The 15,297-nt window shown below is 50.8% G+C and overlaps 10 protein-coding genes across 10 annotated transcripts; 3 read left to right on the top strand and 7 right to left on the bottom strand.

Moving 5' to 3' along the window:
• Window positions 1-46: 46 nt before the first annotated feature.
• Window positions 47-1,321, bottom strand: BCR37DRAFT_389981 (uncharacterized protein; the record flags this gene model as incomplete). Its single annotated transcript, XM_040870792.1, has 1 exon — window positions 47-1,321. The coding sequence occupies one exon, from the start codon at window positions 1,319-1,321 to the stop codon at window positions 47-49; it is 1,275 nt and encodes a 424-aa protein (XP_040721910.1).
• A 318-nt stretch (window positions 1,322-1,639) lies between these two features.
• On the bottom strand, window positions 1,640-2,791 carry BCR37DRAFT_352844 (tRNA-specific 2-thiouridylase; the record flags this gene model as incomplete). The annotated part of the gene is made up of 1 exon (XM_040868158.1): window positions 1,640-2,791. One exon carries the CDS (start codon window positions 2,789-2,791, stop codon window positions 1,640-1,642), a length of 1,152 nt encoding a protein of 383 aa, XP_040721909.1.
• A 1,082-nt stretch (window positions 2,792-3,873) lies between these two features.
• On the top strand, window positions 3,874-4,386 carry BCR37DRAFT_389979 (uncharacterized protein; the record flags this gene model as incomplete). The annotated part of the gene is made up of 1 exon (XM_040870791.1): window positions 3,874-4,386. One exon carries the CDS (start codon window positions 3,874-3,876, stop codon window positions 4,384-4,386), a length of 513 nt encoding a protein of 170 aa, XP_040721908.1.
• Window positions 4,387-4,574: 188 nt separating this feature from the next.
• On the top strand, window positions 4,575-5,141 carry BCR37DRAFT_395893 (uncharacterized protein; the record flags this gene model as incomplete). The annotated part of the gene is made up of 1 exon (XM_040871683.1): window positions 4,575-5,141. The coding sequence occupies one exon, from the start codon at window positions 4,575-4,577 to the stop codon at window positions 5,139-5,141; it is 567 nt and encodes a 188-aa protein (XP_040721907.1).
• Window positions 5,142-5,960: 819 nt separating this feature from the next.
• BCR37DRAFT_228255 (uncharacterized protein) lies at window positions 5,961-8,168 on the bottom strand. The gene has a single exon (XM_040866486.1). The coding sequence runs from the start codon at window positions 7,720-7,722 to the stop codon at window positions 6,100-6,102; it is 1,623 nt and encodes a 540-aa protein (XP_040721906.1). The 5' UTR covers window positions 7,723-8,168; the 3' UTR covers window positions 5,961-6,099.
• BCR37DRAFT_228256 (caffeine-induced death protein 2) lies at window positions 8,169-9,336 on the bottom strand. The gene has a single exon (XM_040866487.1). It carries the CDS (start codon window positions 9,197-9,199, stop codon window positions 8,615-8,617), a length of 585 nt encoding a protein of 194 aa, XP_040721905.1. The 5' UTR covers window positions 9,200-9,336; the 3' UTR covers window positions 8,169-8,614.
• On the bottom strand, window positions 9,327-10,424 carry BCR37DRAFT_334616 (aspartic peptidase domain-containing protein; the record flags this gene model as incomplete). Its single annotated transcript, XM_040867146.1, has 3 exons — window positions 9,327-9,391; window positions 9,431-9,467; window positions 9,507-10,424. Coding segments are annotated over 3 exons (1,020 nt in total), but the record flags the coding sequence as incomplete, so codon positions are not given.
• A 562-nt stretch (window positions 10,425-10,986) lies between these two features.
• Window positions 10,987-12,613, bottom strand: BCR37DRAFT_228964 (uncharacterized protein). The gene has a single exon (XM_040866491.1). It carries the CDS (start codon window positions 12,291-12,293, stop codon window positions 11,103-11,105), a length of 1,191 nt encoding a protein of 396 aa, XP_040721903.1. The 5' UTR covers window positions 12,294-12,613; the 3' UTR covers window positions 10,987-11,102.
• A 177-nt stretch (window positions 12,614-12,790) lies between these two features.
• BCR37DRAFT_395888 (m7GpppN diphosphatase) lies at window positions 12,791-13,762 on the top strand (the record flags this gene model as incomplete). Its single annotated transcript, XM_040871682.1, has 5 exons — window positions 12,791-12,994; window positions 13,041-13,330; window positions 13,369-13,556; window positions 13,597-13,694; window positions 13,739-13,762. The coding sequence occupies 5 exons, from the start codon at window positions 12,791-12,793 to the stop codon at window positions 13,760-13,762; spliced, it is 804 nt and encodes a 267-aa protein (XP_040721902.1).
• BCR37DRAFT_384614 (Yip1 domain family) lies at window positions 13,599-15,136 on the bottom strand. The gene has a single exon (XM_040870272.1). The coding sequence runs from the start codon at window positions 14,666-14,668 to the stop codon at window positions 13,793-13,795; it is 876 nt and encodes a 291-aa protein (XP_040721901.1). The 5' UTR covers window positions 14,669-15,136; the 3' UTR covers window positions 13,599-13,792.
• Window positions 15,137-15,297: the final 161 nt, after the last annotated feature.

Below are 15,297 nucleotides of genomic sequence, written 5' to 3'. Positions count from 1 at the left end.
CATCTCTTCTCGTTCGGCTGGGGTGGGTCAAGGCATCTAGTACCTGTCAGTCACGCAGCTCCGTCAAGGGAGCAACAGAATCCCCGTACCTGCGAAGACGTCTTCCATGCGCATCTACATGGTCCAGCCACCATCTCTGACTCGCAAAAGTCTTGCCAACCACAAGGATCTCGTCTGTAGCCTGCTGTTGGCCATAATTCAAGCCTTGGTTCTTCGAGGCTTGAAAATGGTAGGCCAAGATGTGCGTGCCATACCCAAGACCACGACTTGGAAAGACTGAGGCAGTAATTTCGCTCGGCGTTGATCCGCTTCGACGATCTCTTGCAATTTGTACTTGTAAGCCTGCGTCGAGAATGCGACTGATTGCAGTGTGCTTGGGTGGCCTCTTGATGCACAACCGGTCTTGAGGGGCCAGCCACGACATCTGACACTTTTGAGTGAGCTGAAGCTGCTGGCCCATGCCAACACGTACACCAGGCTCATCGGAGAATGCAGGTAATAGTGTGAGCGCTTCGATAGTCTTCCTTGTAGACCTTGCAGGAACTCTGAGGATGTCCAAGTGGGCCAAGGCAATTGCACTCGGATCCGCCTCCAAGTCTAGATCAACGGCGAGAAGTCCAGGTAGAACGACCCAGCTAAGATCATCCGATAATGGCGCATCTCGCATAAAGGCTATTGTTTGTGCACCCTCGTCTGCCGCAGCACCTTGCCGCTGAATACGATCAAAGGTGTGCCTGTTGAAAGCCCGACAGAATCGATCAGGATTTGCAAACATGTGCATTCGAAGCCATTGCCGGGCAACACGAGGCTCATTCCGGAAGCCAGTGAGGTAGCCCTTCAACCAAATGTGCGTCCAGCTAGCTTGCCCACCGGATGAAAACGTGATGACATCGTACGCCAACGCGCTTTTGGGAAATAACAGGTCCCAGCGCCCGAGAAAGACGTCCAGATCAATTCGAAACCAGTGCGAAAAGTGCTGCTCAAAGTGCGACCTAAACAGGTGGCCGAACAAAATCGGATATAAAGGCTTGAGATTGTTCCATGCCTGACCATCAATTTGTACATAGTCGGCGAGGTGACGTCGAACACGATAAAATTCATCTCTGTCGCTGCATTCCCAGTCTCTGCACATTGCGTGCGCCGCGTCGTGGATGATATCTTCCATCTCTGCACAATAAACGCGATGCCGTGTGTCTTGGAAATAAACGGACTGGCCCCGTCGAGGACAGAATTCTGGCGTATCATACGTCGATACCATCAAGAAACTCAGACTCGGATTTAGACTGATTCGCCGCATGAACTCAGGGAAATAATCTGGCATGGGAGATCCGATCCAGACGTTGACCAAAAGTAAGTTGTCATTCTCGACCACGGAAGAGGGTGTGTTGGACGCTACCGTTGATGGCTCGATCAAAGAAATGTCGATGATGCGTAGTCGAGTACTGTAGAACCAGAACAGCAACAAGATTGGTCCAAGCAAAAGTGCTGTGTCGCGTCGCCAAGTCATTGGTCGGTTGTGTATGGCCATGACCCATTTTTAAGCTCCAGTGTGAAACATGTCTAGCTGCCATGCTGAAACCAAAATTGTGTCTGCTTGAAGTATTGCAGCAAATGAGAGCAGCTGAGACGGACCAACACGTCAGTTTGCCAGCAAACTATCCCAACGGCTCGCATTGAGAGCTTCAATCACGTCGCGCATGCCTTCAATACTGTAGAGAATAGTGCCTCCGCCTAGACAGACATCGCCAGAGTACACAGATAGGTGCTGGCCAGGCACAACACTGCGTTGCGGCGTTTGGAAGAATACGCCAACTTTGCCTGAACCATAGTCATGTACAATGCAAGGCACTGGCTCCTGTAGATGTCGCAGCTGCACGCAGAGATTTTCGGGTAGTCCAGGATAGTTGCTCCACGACCAATCTGATGAAACAGCACCCATCTTGTACAATTTGGGATGCTCTGCGCCCTTCACGAGAGTGATTGTCGCCTGCTCCACGTCTTTTTCTGCGACGAACCACTTGCCCTGCAAGTGCGGTGTTCCCTGGTCTAGTTGGACACCAGACCTCTCTCCAATTGTAGCTGACCAAAGTCCAGTGTTCGCAGTCAAGAGCAAGTTCCCTTGAGTATCGACGTACTTAACCTCACTGCGCTTCAAAAAAGATGACAGGAAGTCGCGAAAGCGACTCGTTTCCGGTGATACAAAACACAGTCCCTGTGAATCTGGTTTCTTAGCGACATGTAAGCCGAAATCTTTTGCAAGGGCCCTGACTTGGTTCTTTGTATGGTGTCCAAGCGGAAAGCACGTTCTTGATAGCGCTTCCTGTGAGATGGTCGACAAAAAGTATGTTTGATCTTTACTGCTGTCCGCTGGCCTGACTAAATGTGTTTTGCCCTCTCGGAAGTCGAAGACAGCTCGCGCGTAATGGCCTGTGGCGAACCACCACCGTTCGCCGGCACTCACTAAGCGCCGTTTGGCAATCTCCTCTTGCAGAACACCGAACTTCACCTCGGAATTGCAAGCAACATCAGGATTAGGCGTCGCACCTTGTTCAAATTGTCGCAATGCTGGTTCGAAGACGCGAACCCAGTAGTCTTTGCTTAAATCGACTCGGACTATAGGGATCCTGAGGTGATCTCCTACTTTTTGTACGTCACGCCAATCTTTTTGGGAGCTGCAGCCACCAGGTGACTTGCTATCATCCTGCCAATTGTGCATAAAGATACCTGTCACGTCGAACCCTTGCTGCTTGAGCAAGGCAGCTGCAACAGAGCTGTCAACCCCGCCACTCATTGCGACAAAGACTCGCTCTCCTCGGCTGGGTTGCTGGTCTTCAGCAAGAAAGGGCAGTGACTTGCGCGTGGGCATGCTATAGCGTCGGATGCTCGAATGAAGAGCCATAGATCCCCTATGTGCGACTGCAAGCGGATTTTGCGTACGAGCATGCATAGCGAGCAGGCATCCTCTCGGAGGCTTCAGAGCGCAGCGTAAAAGATCCACAAGAAGCGAAGCCATGAGTCTTTGCTAGTGAGTCGAGTTCACAAGCTTCCTGGTAGTACTAAATGGGCTACTTAGCAGGCTATGGTAGCTTGTGCTTTAGCCGGCTATGGCTATTTTTCTTGCGTACGTCGTTGTAGAAATTTGCATCTTTGCGACGCGATGAAATTTGTAGACAACACGATGACGCACCAGCTAGGTAGTCATGATCAAGCGCTCGCTCCTGTGTCAGTCGGATAGACCATTGAGATGCTGTCGATAAGGCCTGACCCTTACTTTTATTATGACATGTCAATTTGTGAAGACGATGAAAAGGATGGCATCGCGTCGTGGCTGCTGAAAGTTATGGAGTGCAAAGTGTCGTATCTCAGGAGCTCAACAGAAAGTTATGGCCGTGTCTGGATCGCCAACAATCACTTCAAGTACGATTAACTGACCCCTTTGACGAAAGCGCCTGCAGATCATTTGAATTGCGGGCCTGCTGCGGCGGCTGATCACTCTATGGTCAAGTTGAGCAAGGACACGAGTATATATGCCTTGCTAAAGCTTGTAACTTGGTCTTGGAATTCATGATATGCAATCAGTGCTTCGAATTGAGGAAGTCGTCTCATGTCTGCCGCTTCAGGTATTCCCAGGAATCGGGTATTCTTGACGTCTCAAAAGGGGAATTTTGAAGCTTCGAGACTCTGATGGCTGTCATGGCAGCAATGGATCGGTGTCAGACACTACATACAGACAGAGACTACACATCACGAAACATCAGCACTGAAACTATAATATCTCAGAGCGAAACAAATTGACTGCATCACGACGTCGTTCGTATAGAGAAGTCGGAGGTCACGAGCACTCAAGGTCTTCCATACGACGCGCCTGATCTGATGTCTTTCAGCGCTCCACAGCTTGTCGTCAAAATCACAGCCGAAACATCTCCAGGTAAAGGCGGCGATGGGACAGCCAAGCGTAGTCGAGTACCCCAAATAGCTGTGAGGCGGCAGCAGCTATTTGGCAGCGACGCTCCTGTGTCATCGCTCGCAAAGTATGCGATTTCTAGAGATGTTCGACAACCTCCGCCAGATCTAGCAAGATTAACCTCGTTGCAACAACAACAGCAAGCTAGTCCCCAACATTATCCATCGGCCGTCGCTGGTCCTGAGAGCGAGATAGAAGGCTTACTTCAACTGCGTTTGCGATCAGTTCAAAGACAGGTCGCCACACTGAAAGAAGAGTTCGATCGACCGTGTATTGCCACAAGCGAGGCATGTCGCAATCTGATTGATTATACAATGTCCACGCGTGACACTCTTGTCCCAAGCGTCTGGGGAAAAGCGCCGGCTGAGGAACGTGAATTCATGGGCTCAACCACCAGTCCAGGATGTTGCAGCATTTCCTGAGGGCTCAATTTGCATTTGGAGACGCCACAAACAGCAACAGACTTTGCAGAAACAGCGTCGTTTGGGGAAACGCCGCAAACAATAACAGACGCCGCGTCAACGATGTCAGACGAAACATCAGTTGCATCAGAGGTTTCGTTGTATGTTTGATGTTTCTATCGCTAGTACAAGATGGACGAAGCCCCAGAATGGATCCCTCAGAGTTCGGGATGCTCGTCCAACAACTACTTACCATCTTTGCTTGCTCATACACTTTAGCTGCACCCGTCGAGACTGATGCAGTACGAGAACCTACGCCAGAAGGGCTTGTTAGCGATTTGAGCACTCTACAGACAAGTCTGAAAGCCATGACAAAGGCAGTCAGTGCCTATAATGGAGGGCTCAGCGGTGTGTCTGCCATCAACACAGCTTCCAAAACGGTCAATACTGCCATCGCGCGTATGGACGACGATGCAGAAAGTGTTCAGTTGACGGATGCTGTCAAAGCGCAGCCAGTACTACAAGCGATTATCGATACTGAGCCCGTTATTCAAGAGACACTCGATTCGATCGTCTCGAAGAAAAAGACATTCAGCAATGCCTTGCGACCAAAGGTCTCGACAGCATTGGACAAACTGGTCGTCAACACCCTCAGCCTCGGCAGGAAGCTAGAGGCCGGATCTACCCCGGATTTTGCTCCCAAATTGCGGGCCGAGACGGACAAGCTCGAGGATTCCTTCCAGAAGGCTCAAACTGACTTCAAATCTAAACAGTGATAGGTAGGAAGCCCCGTCCTTCATGGCCGGGCAGTTGTATAAGTTGATTGTGGCCTTTGGACTTCTATGAGTATCACAAATTGCAGTGAGCCAGCATGCTTGGGACATAAGTATGTATGCATCATGCAGATTTTGTGCATTCGTCATGTCATTATGCTGTGCTAATTAAGACATTATCTCTTGCACTGCACATGCACAGCTGGCCTGCGTTGAACACATGTCTATCACCACTCCTCATTGTAAGCTGCCCGCCGCCCGAGAGAGCCGTAGCAGTACACAACAGTTGTCCACTGTTGACCTGCAGGGCGACTTGCGAGAGGAATGTCATCCGAGCTCCAGCAGGGAGCCGTTGCAGCGGTCCCACTGACTGGATAGCGTTTTCACCTAATGTCAGCTGATGAGTATACTTTTCAGGGCTTACCGCTTGGAAGCATGATTTGGAAACCACCAGATCGCAGCTGAGGAGCTCCCGGCAGTGATTGCGGTACACCATTTGGGAGTGCCACGCCAGCTGGAGGCCCCGGCAGATTTTGCGGTAGACCGTTCGGGAGTATTGACCCAGCAGATATACCTTGAAGCCCCCCTCCGAGCCCATTTCCGCTGAATGAACTTTGAGGGCTGACTTGCGGTGGCAAAAGGGCGGGCTGCGGTTGCTGCTGCTGTGGCAAAACACCACCATATTGGGCAGATGCAGGATCGGTCGCAGGGAGCGTTAAGCCGGGCATATAACCCTGGAGCGACTGACACAACACAGAAGCATGAAAGAACCATGTCAAAAAGAGAGCAGTAAACTTCATGTTGCAAGATCATAATGGGGAGTCTCAACGGTTTGGGGGAAGTGTCAAACACAAGGTGCTTCAAGCGTCCAGCCGTGATGGCGGATTGCGACAGCCACAGTGGAACGCGGTTCAGGGATGAAACGTATTCGCTTGTAAAGATAACTTGAGACGAGGCAAAGCTATGCAAATAGACCAGTGTTGAAGCCGTTCTGTCCCACTGGAATGATCGGCTGCCCGGGAATAATTGAAGAGCTTGTAGCCGCCTGCCCAGCTATTTGATTGCCATTGGCAAGCGCAGGGTTATTTGTCTGGCTAGAAGCAAACGGCTGGTTGGAGAGGCCAGGATTGGACGACCCAGATCCGGTCTGACCAGCAGGCAAGCCAACGCCAGACTGCGAGATGCCATTTGTGAAGCCATTGGACGTCGGGTCCAGTACTTGCCCCCCAGACCCTGAAAATTGATCTGTAGCGGCTAGCGGATTCGAAAACCCTGCAAGGCCTGGTTGAGCATTGCCGTTCGCTGGAAATATATTCGGTGAAACACCTTGTGATCCAAGCAGGCCATTGTTGCTGCCGACCACAGTGACAAAGGGTGATCCATCATCAAACATTGCGCCGGTATTGCCATCGACGATGACATTGCTGGTAGAGGCAGGATCTCCGAAAACATTGTTTCTGCGCGCAGCCGCTGAGGAAGGGATGGCAGCGGGAATTCCAGTCTCAATCAAATCATTTGAGTCCTTCAAAGAACCGACCGGGTTCACAGCGCCCTGTCGGCGCGCATCGCTAACACCTGTGCCCATGTGGCCAGACCCAAGTGGAGTCTTGTTCAAGACTCGAGAGCCATTCTCAAGAGTAGTCGGGCTCTGCGAGCCTGTTTGCGGTGTCCCGACATTCGGACCTTCAGCAGCCTTAGCCGTGGCATTGCCAATCAAGGCTTTCGGCTGAGCTGCCAGACCGACAGTCAGCGGAGCACTCTGCGTTGACGACGCAGAACTTTGTGTATTGCCTGATGACATGGGAATAAAAGCAATGCCTGTCACATCGCCAGCCTTGACGGGAACAATAGCGAACCCATTAGAAGCTGCCACATCCGCCAGGCTCGGTGCACCGGCAGCGACGTTTGGAGTACTTGGCGCATTGATTGGTCCAGCTGTTTGAAGTGCTCCTGCCGCATCATCTCCATCATCTCCATCATCAACTGAACTAGGGGCAGTGGCAGATGCCAATATTCCATCGATGCCGACCGCGTTAGCAGGGGGCACAGCCTTTTGAGGCACAGGACTGAAGCTCGCCTTAGTGGCTGGAACACGACTTGGCACTGGCTGAGGCTGGGGTTGAGGTTGTTGTGCCTGTACGGCCACAGGCTTGGAGCCACCTGGTGTTGCGCGATTCGGAATCTCAATGCCGTTGAGCGCTCTGGCTGTGGCTACACCATTCTGGTCAACGGACGCAATGACTGGAATGACGATAGTGTTGCGGTCATCATTGACTTCTGATAGAGCAGCAGCTGCAGCAGCACCTGAACCAGTCGCATCCGCGACTTTGTTACTGTTGAAGGCTTTCGTTTGGGCCGACGGAGACTTGCTTGCCGCCGACAAAGGGGCGAGCATGTCGAGCAACTTTGCAATAGTGTTCGAGGGCGGCTCAAGTGCCTTGCTCAAAAGATTGCCTAGCACTGCAGCAGAGGAGCTTGTGGAATCGAATAATTTGGATCGTGCAAGGCTGCCGTACGTCGGTACTGGCAGCGCACAAGTTAGTCCGCACAAGTGCAACAACATAAAGGCTCGCTTGGCTCGCATGATTGAAGATCGCTTAGAGGATGTCTGTCAGATGTCGAAATGAAGCAATTGCGCGGCATGGCCTTGTAGTTCTACTGATCAAGAGGCGACAATCATGTCGCACAAGTTTGAGATTCAGGGATCCTCGAAACTCGAGGAGCACGTCATGTCAGAAGGAAGGTCCAAGCGCACTCGCCTAGATGAGACCAAATTGTAGTGTCAGCGCACAGGTGCACATCAAAGAACAGTACTTGAAACAGGAGTCATGTGCGGCATTCCAGGGACCACTCAAGACCAATTCCCCGAGCGAATCTTCCGTCTCCGAAGCGAATGAGTTCCTCTTGGAAGCACAGCTTGCGAACGAAGAACCCGCGTGCTTCTAAATCCCTCTTCAAAAGGCGCAGAGAGTCTTTCCAGAGCTCTTTGTGACGGCCAACGACAAAAGCACCGTGCTCCTCAGGCTTCCGATCGATATGCACGAAACTGCATGAGCCTGGTAGCAAGTCAAAATCCCATGCTGACTCCATTGCGGAAGATCGGTAGGGGTAGCCAAGGTAATCTTGAAGCAGACCGTGTCGTTCAAGCTCGGTAAACAGCTGTGCAAGGAGCCGTCGCGCAATCTGAGCACATATGCGGAGCCTAGCTTCCACCACATCTTGAGCTGTAGTATTGATGTCTGATGCGATGTAGGATGCTGTTGGTCGAGGGCCTGACGTCTGGGAATCACGCTCAGAAGGCTTGGCCGTCCGCCGCTGTGAAGGCAGTATCGAGCCAGCAGCGCTCATAGGTGCAAAGAGAGGCTGCGAAAGGAGAGACCAACGCCACTTCATCATCAAGCTCGATCAGAGATTGTGATGCAGATGTGAGCGGAGAAAAGCAAATCCTGCCGTCCTGGTGATCGCATAAGAGGTGATCAAGTCGAAGCAGCATTTGCCGGAGTCGCATGATTTGTTTGCCAGTCAACAAAGGCTGTTTCCCAAGTCTGAGGTAGCCTACTTAGTGCCTGACATCGATTTCTCAATATCCGCCAAGTTCTATCACGGATGATTGCCTCCGTGGATTGCTCAGATTTCAAAACCCGTGTAAGCATTGGCTCTTCCAGCTCAGTCCTGCCGGCATATGGATCGAGACGCCTTTGCTTGTTCAGCTCGCGTATGTTTTGTTGGTCTGTATTTGCGTGCACAACGTTGTTGAGTTTCGCCACGTTGGCATCTGCGAACTGCAGACAGCGGTCGATAGTGTGAGAGCGACCTTCCCAATTGCGGAATACGGCATCAACCAAGGTATTGCATGACCCTTCGTCGATGGGTGTACGCAAGAGGCGTCTCTCGCCAGCTTTTGGCGTGCCAGTTGATGTCGGGTCGAAGCGAACCGGTAAGACGAGATTATTCAGATTCTGTGTAATGGTGTCGTCCACGAGCGAATGAGAGAGTCTTAAGAAATCCTTAAGACCAGTGACATCTCTACAAATTTGAAAATCCTGACCTGAATTCATCATGACAGCGATTGTACTTGTATGTGAGTATAGATATTTCAAATCGTGGTCAGCGCGACGCGTCCGCGATGTGACGTAAGCTGCCTGTCAACAGTCACATATATTATTGTATGTTTTGTATCTACAAGGGTTTTGCTCCAAAGCCAATCTCATTCTTGTCAAAGTCGTAGACAGAGTAGACATTTTTGAGGAAGACTGTTGTTAGTCGGCTGACATGAAGGAAGTAGGGCTCACCATCGCCGACAAGGAGTGTGTTCGGACCTTTGATAGTCTTTAGTTAGCTCAAGCTTAGAACGTGAGAAATACCTACCTGACCAGATATCTTGGACAAGCATAGCGGTCGAACACTGTTGACACCTTCAATGGTGTGCCCGATGTAGTCTTTAGGGCCGATGGGAAAAGCTTGTCCACCAAAGACCAGAGAAATGTGAAGAGCAGTGTCACAGGGGACAGCAAAAGTACCTTGCGTATCTGTCTGCGCGTCTGGTATGGCAGCATGTATTCCTGTTGCAACTGGAGATGGTGCAATCAAGAGTGTAGTGCCAGTGTCAATAATTCCCGTTGCCACTGCTGGAATCGTGATTTTCATAGCTCCGACCGAGATGCCATCAAGTTTGGCTTCCCAGAGGCCTGACTTGGCCACGTTCGGCACAGAGACAAGGGGCCCAGCGAACTTGGAGACGTCAATTGAGCCAAAACTGATGAGCCCATCTCGTGATTCATCCGCTGCTCTGTTCAAGTTCACTCCAAACAACTTCCTCTCCAGAAGCCCTGCGGTCATGAGATTGTCCATGATTGTTGGGATCTTCTGTGTCGATGAATTACTACCGCCAAGACCCATAATGCCATCAGCTGGAAAGTTTGCAAAGGAGTTCGTCAAGCGTGAAGCGGTTCCGAATGTAACCGGACCAAGGGCAAGCCCTGCGAATTGCATTGTGTCTTGTACCAAGTTGCCCATTGCTGCGCCGGAACCATAAGCAATTTTCCAATCCGTTTTTGAGGCTCTGTAAGTATCAGAGTCCTCGGGTCCAAAGGTTGAATGATTCAGACAAGCCTTGTCCTTACAGTCTGCTGCAGGAACCCACAGGTCGCTACTGCCTGTGTCCATGACCATCTTGAAGGGCTTCAAATTGGAACCCAACCTGATAGTTGAGAAATAGGTGACATCTTTGCCATCCTGGTCGATCGCAAGCTGTCCAAGAGTCTTGCCTGGCTGAGAAGCAACAACAGTCAGGCTTGCTGCACGTTTTGAAAAAGAAGTCGAGACACCACGTTTCACAAGGTCTTCCTGGTGCTTCTCAATGATGTCGACTGGTCTCGAGTATCCAAAGCGCTTTGCGATCCGATTCAGTTCTTGTTGCTGCTGTAATTGCGGATGGACCGCTGCATCGGGTGGGTTGGCTCTAATGACGAGTTCGATTGGAGGTATTGCTGGCGATTTCAGAGCTTCATTGACCTCGATCGACCTTACTGATTTTGATCGTGATGATGAGATGTCCAAGCCGGCCCGACTGCCATCGACTGGCTTCCAGAGAGATATGTGGCGGTCATCCGCCGCCAAGTTCAAGGCATTCCTTTTCACAAGTGTACGGAACTTGCTCGCGTCATGATCTTGCACCACGATGAGATGGCCAACTGTCGTGGTGGTAAGCAGCGCCAAGAAGACTGGTAGCATCACAGGATGACAAAGATAATGTGAGTACAAGCCAAGAGTGCCAAGCAGTTTTGGGTAGAATGTCCTCTGATGTGCTGCATTGCGCGTCAGAAGATGTCCCTGTCCCTTGAGGCTTGGATGTTTGGAACAAGCACAAGTATAGTGTTTCCAAGATCAGCTTTGAAACACGCTGAATCTCTAGCATGTTTGCAGTCACATCTTGTTTCAGGAGACTTCAGAGAGAAATTATTCCTATGCTTGAACGAGCATCTGCTCCATGCTTATTTGATGCTCGGGTGCTTGTGATATAGCCGTTCTGGACTGTGCATGTGCGAGTGCCAGCTTTGCGATGCCAATAGAATCTGCTGATTCTTGTGAGTCCATTGTAGATGCGCTTTGCTGCCTGTCACGACGCTTCATGAACGGAAGATTTGGGTAGAGAGCCTCGCTTTGGACTCTGGCTCGCAGCTTTTGCCAGCTTTCGACAAATGGAGCGCGCAAAGTAACGCCACAAGCACAAAGAATAGCTGCATGTACTTCAACAGACGACCATATTTGGACCAAAGGGAGAGTGACTGTTAGGAAGCGTGTAACTGTTGTATCTTGATTTGGCTCAGTCAGAGACAGGCGTTTGAGGTTTGCAAGTATGACGACCAATGTCAAGAGCAAGACTGCAACAACGGCAGCTTTCTGGGCTTTTGGTAGCTGAAGCATTGAAATGACTGGCATCGGCAAGATCATTAGAGCGATGTCCGCCGTGATGCGAAAGAGTGGCGGACCATAGATGACTAGGGTAGCTGTGGTTGTCTTGCCATAACAATTGGCACTAGGTCTGTCCTGTAGTCTCCAGAAGGCGGGAATTGGCCGGCACTGCAAGTCATAGGCCAGTATCTCCACAAGGGACCCGACAACGATGTAGCAAAGGAGAATATTACAAACAATCGTATGCCAGCGAATGAGTCCTTGACTTAGACGACGGTAATTGATCGCCACACTCACCTGAGTCAGTGCGAGAGAAATGTAGAAGGCGTGCATATAGACAAATTGCTGCTTGAAGATCGACGAGAGCTCATCAAACGTTGGAGTCTCTTGACCAAAACCTTGAGCATCGCGGTAGTGACTAAGAACGCCAACCAGAGCAGCCAACAGCCAAGCAAGAGAAATGAGATAGTCGTCTGATCCTAGTTTCTTGAGCCGTTTCCGACGGTGATGCAAGCGCAATACGACTGCCGCAAAACTGAAAGCGCACAAGACAGTGAAGACAATGAGACTTCGCTTGACGAGCGCAGGTATGCCAGCACTGTCTTCATCGTCTGAATTCGCAGAAATTGTGTCTTTCTCTTGAAAGCCTCCTCCGGTACCGTGTATCGCGCGACGAGCGCTCCAAGGCGCCATTGCATCTGTCGTGTTCAGCAGAGCTGTTAAGTTGTGCAACGCATTCATGATGGCAATAACAGTGTCTCCGACATCTAAGGGTGTGATGCGTGAATCTCCTTCTCCGCGAGATGCTTGTCCTGCAACGGTCTACGTTTCAGAGCAAATGATGGCATGTTTCATGTGTCAAGGCAAGCCTCTGAGTTATTTGGAAGTTGAGATGCGCCAGCGAGAAGGCAGCAGCAGTCTCTCGCGCTAGACTGGCATTGACGGCCCGGTAGCTTTAAGGCACGCATCTGAGCTATAGCTGTGTGCCTGTGCATTTATGTGAAGCTGACGAGCTGTACATCCCCAGGTGTAGTTGACGGTGGTCGAATGATTTCAGCTGGTCACTCGAGATCCACCACGACGACCAGACTATTGCTACACGTGTGTAATAAACCCTCTATCGCTGCACCGTATCAAACTCAAGCCCAGTACACTCGGCCCCATTTGTCTTGATCAGATCTGCTTTCCAGAAGTTCAAGGACTACGATTCAGCGGTTCTTCTAGCTGACTTTTGCAATATGCATATCGACTCTCTGCTGCCAGAATTTGTCTTGGACAGGGTGCTCCGCGAAGATTCCAGCTACAAGTCCATCACGCTCCTTGGAAAGATCAAGGACCAGTACTGCATTATTGTTGCAGAAAAGACGGCTTTCGATACCAATGCACTCTCGGCCATCTCACAGCCAGAAGCTATAAACTTGGATCTAGAGAATAACATCTATGTAAGCCATCTTACAGCTGCACGACGTACTTGCAGCTGATTTCAAGCATCGTGCCTTTGTAGCTCTCAAGTCTGATGCTTTCAAGCTACCTTCCGCAAAGTACAGCATCATTTATCCAGCAACGGAAGTCCATATTGCAAAGTACACTGCCCAGAAGAAGCGCATGATTGCAGAGACGCCAGAATTATACACCAACGTCGTGCAGCCATACATACAGACAATGCTGGGTTCTCGCATTGACTGGGTCTTCAACATCCTCAAACACGAAGCTGAGGTTGATCGCATTCTGTTTGAAGACACTGATCCTGTTCAGGGGTTCATTCTGTTGCCAGACTTGTGAGTCGTTCTCGTGGGTGGCTGACGCTGATAAAAAGGAAATGGGATGGCAAGACACTAAGTGCACTATATATGTGCGCCATCGTGCATCGTCGAGACTTGCAGAGTCTGCGGGACTTGCGAGGTGAGCACATTGGCTTTCTACAACATCTCAAGGAAGAGAGTCAGGCTGCAGTCAAGGCCAAGTACGGCCTCGAGGCTAGTCAGCTGCGACTTTACATTCATTGTATGTACTCTTATACACACGTCCAAGAGCTGACCCTTAGATCAACCCAGCTACTATCACTTGCATATCCATGTGCAGAGCAGTGATGCAGAGGCTGGCGAAGGCCTTGCAGCTGGAAAGGCCTGGTTGCTCGATGATGTGATTGACATGTTGAAGCACGATGGAGATGTGTTTGCGAAAAGGACATTGCATTATACATTGGGTGAAGCGTCAGATCTCTACAAGCTGATGGACGCTCAAACAGCTGCCGCTGCCGCAGGTGCATCCATCTCATGAACGTAGCTGAAGAAGAGAAACTTGATGGCCAGTGAGAATGCGGCATGGAGTGCAACAACGCCAATCAACATGATCTGACTGGTTTTGGAGTCTGCGCGGTTCAGAACCGGCATCAAGTTCCTGACGAGAAAGAACCCCGATAGAGTGAATCCCAAGATGACAGACACCCATCGTATCCAATTGCTAAGAGTTGCATAATGAAAGAATTCCAGCGGTGAAATACTCACTAGAGATACAGGTACCCAAGCGGCATTTGCGTATCCATAGAGGCAGAGTACTTCGAGCAAAGATGGCTCGCACTTGTACCACAGAAGTATCAACCAGCTCAAAACAGGTGTGATGAAGGTATAGCCATATATAAGCGTGGCGGCGGATGTAAGCGTAGAGAACGAGTACGCATAGGGTTGGTGAGAGACGTGTGCAGCGAGGTAGCCAGCGACCGTTGAAGAAAAGTAGAGCACAGTGATGACGGTGGTCGCAAGCCAAACTGGCGCATACAGATCCGGGTTGCCCTCGATGGTATCGAAGAAGTTGGCTCGCGGAAAGATGGCCGCCAAGAGTCTAGCGAGCACTGCATCCGAGGTGACGTCGAAGAATTGCGCATAGTAGCCAGTGGACCACAGGAATTGCTTGGAGGAGAGCATTGAGGAAGAGGAGAAGAATCCTCCGCCTGACCCTGTAGCGGAGCTGTTCGTCGCTCTTCCTGTAGCACCCTGGCCTGCTTCTAAGGAGTCATTCGCATGAAATGATTGAAACTGCAGCGACGTCCGCGGCTGGGAGAGGCCGTCTGATTGTTCGACGTCTGCATCGATGACCTTGTCATAGCCGTGCGACATGACTGAGGTGCCTCAATGCTAGACCGTAGATGGCAGCTTGCAACTGTCGGTCGGTTGGTCGCGTCCAGTGCAGTCTTCATCTGACGCGGTGCTGGGCAGAAATAGCGCAGTCACATTTCTGCCTTCAGACTTGGATCAAAATTAAGACAACTGATACTCTAGGACATGGACATGGACATCTGTCTACCTGGAGCTCTTAGCAAGCAGTAGCAAGTTCAAAAACTGGGTTCTATTCCGTCGCTGCTGCCTGCCCATCTGAGCGCATGTGATGTGTCGTTTTCCTTTGTCTGCCGCGGAGGAACAAAGAACAAGAAGACTTGTGCGGAAGTTGTGCGTTCATGGTGAAGAGCCAGAAGAGCATCAGGGCAGAGGGAGAGCTCAGAGCAGAGCCAGCGTCGTGTGGCACCTTGCCTGCGACATTCGTGGCAGACTGCCCGGCATGCCAGCCATACCGAGTCGTACAAACGGCTTAAATGCATTAAGGAAAAAAGCGCGATCGTGCACCTGCACACCTACGCACCACACACCTCAGCAAGCTCGCATCCCTCCAAGCTCCAGCTCTTGTCACATAAAGGATTGCTTGTCGCTTCTCTCTTCTGTAGATATCTTCTTTGGTCCTGACCTAAGAA

This window comes from Protomyces lactucae-debilis (assembly GCF_002105105.1).
Source record: "Protomyces lactucae-debilis strain 12-1054 chromosome Unknown BCR37scaffold_32, whole genome shotgun sequence".
Taxonomy (NCBI): Eukaryota; Fungi; Ascomycota; class Taphrinomycetes; order Taphrinales; family Protomycetaceae; genus Protomyces; species Protomyces lactucae-debilis.
The sequence above is the reverse complement of the archived record's forward strand: the minus strand, read 5'-3'. Positions and strand labels throughout refer to the sequence as shown.